The sequence below is a fragment of the Monopterus albus genome, unplaced genomic scaffold, assembly GCF_001952655.1.
Source record: "Monopterus albus unplaced genomic scaffold, M_albus_1.0 scaffold148.1, whole genome shotgun sequence".
NCBI lineage: Eukaryota > Metazoa > Chordata > Actinopteri > Synbranchiformes > Synbranchidae > Monopterus > Monopterus albus.
In genome coordinates, this window is record NW_018128028.1 from 275,499 (window position 1) to 283,658 (window position 8,160).

The 8,160-nt window shown below is 43.8% G+C and overlaps 1 protein-coding gene across 1 annotated transcript in view; it reads right to left on the bottom strand.

Annotated features, from left to right (window-relative positions):
- The window catches only part of gria3b (glutamate receptor, ionotropic, AMPA 3b), an 87,570-nt gene that overhangs the window by 24,049 nt on the left and 55,361 nt on the right, over positions 1 to 8,160 (bottom strand). Inside the window, exons 5-8 of the mRNA XM_020614611.1 lie at positions 7,268 to 7,321; positions 6,133 to 6,294; positions 5,201 to 5,368; positions 4,714 to 4,818 (exon numbers count right to left, since the gene is read on the bottom strand). Of these exons, the coding sequence (XP_020470267.1) occupies positions 4,714 to 4,818; positions 5,201 to 5,368; positions 6,133 to 6,294; positions 7,268 to 7,321 (489 nt within the window). The remainder of the gene's footprint in view (positions 1 to 4,713; positions 4,819 to 5,200; positions 5,369 to 6,132; positions 6,295 to 7,267; positions 7,322 to 8,160) is intronic.

Below are 8,160 nucleotides of genomic sequence, written 5' to 3' on the forward strand. Positions count from 1 at the left end.
GCCGCCCATTCTACCACCCGCCCAGCACCCCAGTCTATCTTGGCCCCATGTTTTACCAGCCAGGGAAACCCCAATACCACCGAATGATGTGGAGATCGCATAACAAAAAACTGTATATCCTCTGTGTGATTGTCTATTGTCAGCGTGAGTGACGTGGTTTGTGTGGTAACTCGATGCAAGAATTTATCGTTAAGTGCGTGCACCAGAAGAGCCGGATCCACTATGCAGGTAGGTATATCATGTGCCTGGATAAACGCAGGATCCATAAAACATGCGTCTGAACCCGAATCAATAAACACAGGTGTAGTAATGTCATAAGAATGGAAAGATAAAACAGCCTGTACCGTGGGATGAGAGGTCGACTTAGCTGTAGTGTAGCGGCTCAGCAGCGGCCTCCTCTTTGCTGAGCCCTGTTCTTTTACCGGACATGCGAAGGCACGATGTCCTGGACCTCCGCAGTACAAACATAGATTCTGCCGAAAACGCCGTTCTCGTTCTTCGGGTGTTAATCTCGTTTTCCCGAGCTGCATGGGCTCAGGGGTGTCTGATGCGGCGCTGGGACCGGCATGAGATGATTCCCGGTGGCGTTCCTGCTGGCGTTCCCGGTATCTCCCTTCCAGGCGAGTGACTAAATCCATGAGGGGACGCAGTCTCTTAGGGCGATCGTAGACAGTCAGGGCATCTTTTAGGCGAGCCGATAGACCACGGTAAAAGGCGTCCACCAGCGCTGGTTCGTTGAACTCGCTGACAGCAGCGGCAGTGCGGAAGGCAATGATATAATCCACAGCTGACTGGGACCCTTGTGATAACGACATGACCGAGGGTGAAGCAGCCGAGTCGTAGCATGGCGGATCGAACACCCTGGTGAGCTCCGCAGCAAAATCTCCAAAAGTGTCGCAGCAGGCCGTCCTGGCTGTCCATTCCGCCGTTGCCCATTGTCTGGCTTTTCCTGTTAGCAGGGACAAGGTATAGGCCACCTTGGCTCGATCGGTGGGAAATGCTGATGGTTGCATCTCAAACAGGATCTCGCACTGGGTGAGAAACGCCCTGCTCTCCCCGCTCTCTCCTCCATATCGTTCTGGCGGAGCCAATCTGGGCTCGTGTGCTGCCGAAACCGAGGCCACAGCCACCCCGGCCACGGCTTGATCGCCTCTTGCCTGACGTAACTGGTGGAGGTCTGTCATCACCTGCCCCAGGGCAGCTCCCTGGTGGGCTAGAGCCTGCTCCATACGAACCTTCCAGTCCGGCTCTTGCTCGCTGGTTGAGTCCATACTTTTGGCCAGATTGTACTGTCAGGTTTGCCGTGTGAGAACGACAAATGGTGTTTAGTGGTGGACTCAATTATAGAACCAGACGAATAAAGTAACAGGTCTTTACTAATAACAACAAGGAAAACAATACAAAGTCCGAGAGGCTAAATCAGGTCCATAAGACAATCCAGGGTCGGCGCCGGTAGACAGGAGTATCCAGGAGATCCAAAACGCGGGTAGTCAGGGGAAATAGCTCAGAGGTCGGAACACTGCAGGCAATCAGACTGGAAGGACATAGGCAAAACACGGTGGTCAGAAAAAACGGTATCAGAGGTCAGAAACGGGGAATTCAGGCAAGGTAAGAATGCTGGAAAGTCAGAGCGGGGGTCTAGAACAATCTGGCAGCGTCCTAATGGGAGGACGCTGCCTAAATAGAGGTGAACACAGGTGCAGGATAATGAGGCGCAGGTGAAACTAATCTGAGTGAGGAGAAAAGGAAAAAAAAACCAATGCTATGGAAAAAAACAAAAACAGGAAGTAGAGTAAAAATAAAAGTCTGACAGGAAACAGCGGAGTAGAATCGTGACAATAAATTTTAAATATCAGATGCGTCATCAACAAAACAAACCACACTGGAGCATGATCTTAATGAGTGAATGGCTACCAAGCAGTATTGTTTTGTCATCTTTACTTCTAAGATTCATGAGCCCCATAAAGCTCCCTATTACACACAGTGACCCACAGGGTTTGTGCAGTTCACATCAATTATTGACTAGTTTGTGGGAAAACTTCTAAAAAGTAAAAGTAAAAACAATGACACTCAAAAGCAGCACTAAAACTGCCAACCTCGCCCAGCACGTCACATTTCAACCAGGCGCCTTGAAGCCAGTGAGCATGAATAAGCTGACAGGTGTGGCCGTCATTCATTTCCTGAGACACCCTGCATTGATCATGGCAGCCAATGGATGTCCACCTTTACCTCTGGAACAACCAATCATATCTTCTCTCCTGAGTCACAGACTGGGGGCCAGTGGGCTTCGAAAGAGCCAAGCATCAATAAAGTCATGAAGGAGCCTCCGGGTGAATGCGTTTAGTGGTGATTAATGATATGCCCTCTTAATGGGGCACTGACACACTATTGGCTGAGCGTCAGACAGGAAATCACCAATCACTGCACAGGAGTGGTTTCTAATCAATTTATTTAATATATTCCAAGTACCTCTCATGTTATTTTTATTATCCTCTAATACTTTAGAGTAATATACTGTAGTTTCTTACATCTCCTCAAAATCTCAGTTAATTTGTTCTTATATGACTTATATTTTTCTTCCGCCTTCTTTGATCTGTACTTTATGAATTCCTTATATAACACATTCTTCTTTTTACATGCATTCTGTAATCCCTTACTCATCCACGGTTTCCCACTGTAATTCCTCTTGTTTTTATACTGCTTACGAGGACAGTTCCTGTCATATACTTTCTTAAATATATTTAAAAATTGCTCATATGCTTTATCTAAGTCTTCCTCTCTGTAAACTGATTCCCAGTTTTGCCCCATAAAATCCTCTTTTAGCCTCCTTACAGCATGTTCATTCGTCACCCTCCTATAGAAAAGATTTGTTTTTGGCCTCTCTTTTCTATACTGGCCCTCATAAACCACAAATACTGGTAGATGATCACTAATATCATTTATAAGTAATCCACTTGTCATTTTGCTGTCAATAACATTGGTAAGTATATTATCTATTAGTGTTGCATGCTGGGTTGTTACTCTACTTGGGTTTGTAATTTTTGGGTATAAACTGCATCTATATATTGTGTTAATAAACTCCTCAGTTCCTGTGTGCTAATTGCATGAGCATACGGCAGACAACTTCAATCCCTCCCACTTTCAGCTTCCCAGGTTTTATGGTAAATAATTGATACTCAACCCTGTCAGCAGCATACAAGTTCAATAATTTAGTAGTTTCATCTGCACAGTCCTGCCATTGCAGTTACTCTGTATTCTGCTGTACAAATGCTTAAGTCAAACCAATGTCAAGTGTTTGTTTGCCCATCTGAAATAATGGCTGCTCTGGCTCATGATGAAACGTGTTGCATATGTTGCTGCCAATAGTCTAACTGTTGCTGGCTTGGATTTTCCCCTTCACATCTGGTCGACTTTTTTTTTTGTCTCAGATCTTTAAATGTTTGGGCTAGACAGGTGTACAACAGTGCAGAGTTTTTGAACACCAAGCGGAGGCGCTAGAACACAGCAATCGTCTCTGACTTTGGGATTCAAAGTAGTTAGTGTACTTGACAGACTGGGAAGAGCTCTTAAATGTTTATTCCTTGCTCTTGTCTGACAGTGATATTTGAGAAACACTGCTGCTCGGGGGACGAGACTGCGAGGAGCTGTGTCAAGGGGTGCCGCTTCAGAGGCAAAGTCCTGCTCTCACTCGGGGGCGGCTGGGACAAATATCAGCCCCATACATCACTCCCGACAGTCACACCTAAGAACCTTCATCCTCTAACTATCACTTGGGTGACTGGGGTTCCAGGTCCTGACAAACTGCCGCCTGGCTTGTCTCATCTAGCTTTATACTCCTTGACCTTCTTTCTCCTACTCTCTCCATCCCTCTCCCTGCTCTCTCCTCCTCTGTTTGGCTGTGCGGGGATGGCTGTGAGGCCCATGTGATGCTAATTGAAGTGTGGGCTTTAGAGGCCTGTGAGGCAGGCGCCATAATCGCGCGTCCTATCAGACTGAGCCCACACTTTCTAGCTAACAAGAAATTCACAGCTGTCTCTTGGAATTCAGAGAGGTTATGAAATAAAACCAGAGGTCATCATCTGGTACCAGTTTTAATGTGAATGTACTGCTGGGAATTACCGTTTTGAAGAAGAGCCAGAGGAATTCTTGAATCCTATTTAGAGTAATTGGTTATTTGAATGGTAATTACTGTCAGGAGAAGACCAAAAAATCATATCTGCACTATCCCACAGCAAGAAAATATTCTTATATCATTCTTTTGATAAGGCAGTTTTAGCTATCAGATTGCAGACTGTGCATGAATTGTGGGGCTTGTAGCTCAGTGCTGCTGCCTGACAGAGGTAGAGAAAGGCAATCAACATTACTCTGCACTGTCCTCTCAGCCCTGCTGGTCCTACATGATTCAGAAAAGCCCTCGGTACTTTAATAAATGGAAGAGGCTTGTATGGCGTTTTCTAGTTTCACGCAATCACATTTCTCTCAAAACTGTTCAAGTAAAATTCATGGCAAGGTTTTATGGATGCCTATACATATGGGCAACATTCAGTGAGTTTTGTTCTTTAGTTCAAATGATCAATAAATCTTTTAAAAGCACATGCCGGCCAAATTCCATGATTTTGACAAGTTTCAAACCAAACCTTGTGTGTACCAGCTGTTAGCTGTTTTGATACAGAGCAGGTCCGAGAGCTGATAGAAGTCACTGCTCTGTCTTACCTTCCTCGGCCCACCTGTTTTCATCTCATACACATCTATGGTGTAGTTCGTTCTGCGGCCATAGTTGTCAAACTGGATATTTCCGGTCATTCCCTGCACTTGGACCTGCCATGAGAGACAGAAAGTCTCAGAGAAAGGTGGAATAGCCATCAATTTACATATATAGCTGGTATTAAGGTGCTTGTGTTCATGGAGTTACTGGAGTGTGCACAGTCTGTTAATCAAATGATGAACTGGATACGCTTTAATAAAAGATGTAGTTTTATGGTAATGAGGGCCTGGATTTCATTGAGCTCTGTGCAGAGATATCTGGAGGCAGAGGAAGGAGAGCAGCTCTGCTTTCGCTCTCCTTCTCTCTGTCACTTTCCATCTTTATCACACTCTCACTAGCTATCTCTGCTTCACTTGGTTTAGCCTTTTCTTTACTTATCAGCTTGCCGCTGTCTCTCTCTCTCCCTCCCTCTCTCTGTCCCCGCCCCCCGGTTACCGTTTTGAGGGCTCTCTCAATGTCGATGCCTTGGCTCCAAGGTACAGCGGGATTGGCTAGACAATCTCCGGCGCTGCCCCGGCGAGAGACATCCACACGTTGGCGGCGCAGGTACCTGAAGGCCTCTGCTATTACCAGGATGGCATCATGGGTCAGCGCTGAAGTGTACTGTGTAAAATTTAAATGAACAAATCAACAGAACACACAGTGAAACAGGAAGAGAAGGTATGAACACTGTTTTTATAGTAAAGCTTTCAGCAGCCCTGTGATAAAGCTACATATATTACTTTATACTATGTAGTTGTCATTTGCCCTGCATGTCAGCACATGCTTTGCAAAAGTAAATAGTTTAGAACTACTATGGATAGGAACTTAATATGAAAGTATGGTCTTTTCAAGTTGCTTTCAGCCCATGCATCTCAGAGCCCAGGGTGGGTCAGTGGGAGTGCAAGTTCTGACCCTGCTTATGAGAAATATATTTTGATTAGAAGAACTAAGACATGTCTGAAGGTCAGGGCCTCTTTCAAAACTTTTAGTGCAGATTTGGGGAGAAACTCAAGCATTAATGTGTGGTTTTATCTCCCATGCACTTCGACTCCAACTTTGACCTTTTTCACCACTGAGGGCTGAGCCACTTTTTTGTTGTCTGCTGCGCCATGACAAAAATCTAATTAAATGCAATTCAAATTCCGCTTTTTCATGATCACTGTTTAATTAGATGTAAATTGAAGCTGCAATATAACCTTGCCTTGCACTGCCTATCGATATATTGATTGCTGTGAGGGTAGCAAAGCAAAGAGGAGGAAGTGAGGGGTAGGAGGAAAACAACAACAAAGACAACGAGAGGAAGAGAAGAACCAACAGAAACCAGCTCTAAAAAGGATGATCGTTGTTATCTGCACGTGTAATGAAAGGTCTTGCAGGTAAAGTACCTTCAGAGGAGCATTTCGGGCTTCTGGGAATTCTCTTTCATCTAGTCGCTCCCAGCGCTGCATAAACTGCTGCACAATCAGGTTCTCAGGGTTGACGATCTGAAACCCTGAAATGTTGGCTCCACCAGCAAATACTTTGTCCAAGCTTACATTAGAAAAACCCTGAGATAAGACATAAGAGAAGATGCGAAGAGAGAAATCATGTCATTTGATTTTCTTTGATGTTTTTATTTTTAATATATATCCTGGGATAAGCATACAGAATATTTGCAGCTACTCTGGCAATCTGTAAGGTGCATTCTATTATGAACTCTGTGCCATATGAGAAAGCAACACATGTTTGCCACTTCACCTGGGCAAATGTTTCTCATCACACTTTGTAGTGTAACCTGAATCCAGAACACTTCAAGTTGATATTTTAGTTTGTGTCAGACCATGTAAAAGTCGAAATATTTTATTTGAACCAGCTGGCCTACTTTCATTCGGAATGCATCGCCATGTAAAATAAATAAATAAATAATCACTAATATGTTTCAAAAATGTTTGGTGCTCAAGCTGCCTTTAAATTTCTTTCTTCACCCTAGAGCCATGACACCAAACTGTTGCTTTTAATGGTAAAATTGCTGTTTTTTAAGTGCAGAACTGTGTCATGGCGTGCAAGGACATGTGTCCGAACGCTGCATAATCACATCTTCTAAAGTCTGGGAAAAGCAGTGGGGGATCAGCAAGTGAAAGCAGGGTCAGCATCCACTTTAAAACTCCAATGCTAATATCAAAACTTAATTAACATTTGTATCCCTAGAGTATGGTGGATACAAAGATGCTTAAAAAGGTTAAACTCCTTTATTTACTGCTTGAGATGTTCATTTATACTTAAATATGAATATAATCATTTCAGCAAATATGCAATATAGTCTTACTGCAGTATTGTGACTGAAAAGGGATGAGTAAAAAAACATAAGCCAGGGAATAAAAAACATCTAATACAGGCCTTTTTCCCCAGATTTAATACAGAAGCCTATAATCCATTTATTGTGAATGCACATTTGTCATAATGACTGAGACTGTGTCCCATCACATGCAGCAGAAGGCAGGTTCCACTCTGTCCCAATGGATCAGCTCACTTATTACTCACTAGATTGGCCAGAATGTAGTGGTAACCACGACTGTTCTTCCCCAGGGTCACAACCTATGGGAGAAAAACACTGATGCCATAAACCACCCATGAGATGAGAGCATAGCGACTACAACAACCTCTGTAAATGCAGTAATGTCCTGAGAGCACATAGGATGTTGAAGAAAGTTGAAACAAAGCAAATCGGCCTAAGAAATAACAAGAGAGTGTGGTTAGAAGAAGTGTTCATTAAGGAGAAGCTGATAATGAGAGAGAAACAGGAACATCCATGAACGTGCTGTTCACTTTGCAATCCTTCACGGTGCAGTGAGTCGTCAGCCCCCGTTAGACAGAAGGTAGAAATAAGAAAAAAAAAAATTTCAAAGGAATTTACAGTGACAGAGTAAGATCTAGATCTTGCTCTGCTTTGAGAATATCACACCTTTGGAGTATAACAGCATATTTCATCCCACGCAGGCTGTCTGAAAATAGTAAGTGGTGTTCTAAGCCATTCCATCACTATGGTTCTAACCATATGCTGCCTTTTATTCCAGATTGTCTTTTTCCTTTTGTTCTAGGCCTGCAGATAAATCCAACAGAGAAACTCTAAACTGTCCTGGTTTCTTTGTGCATTACTTGCCGGACAGGGTTTTGGACTGGGACTCTGGAGATCTGTTATTTATGTGTTCTTGCCGTCTGTTGCCAATGAACTTTAGATTGGCTGCCACGCAGAAAACCTGTCAACCATGTCTCGGTTTTCATCTGTGTTCTACAAACACAGCGACACAAGTTTACAGCAAAATCAGCATGTTTGCACATGTTCTGGCTCTCGTTCTGTCACAAAAACAAACTGTCAGTTTATCATCTGTGTGTGCATGTCAGGCCTGAGACACTGGATATTTGTTACTGAGGAT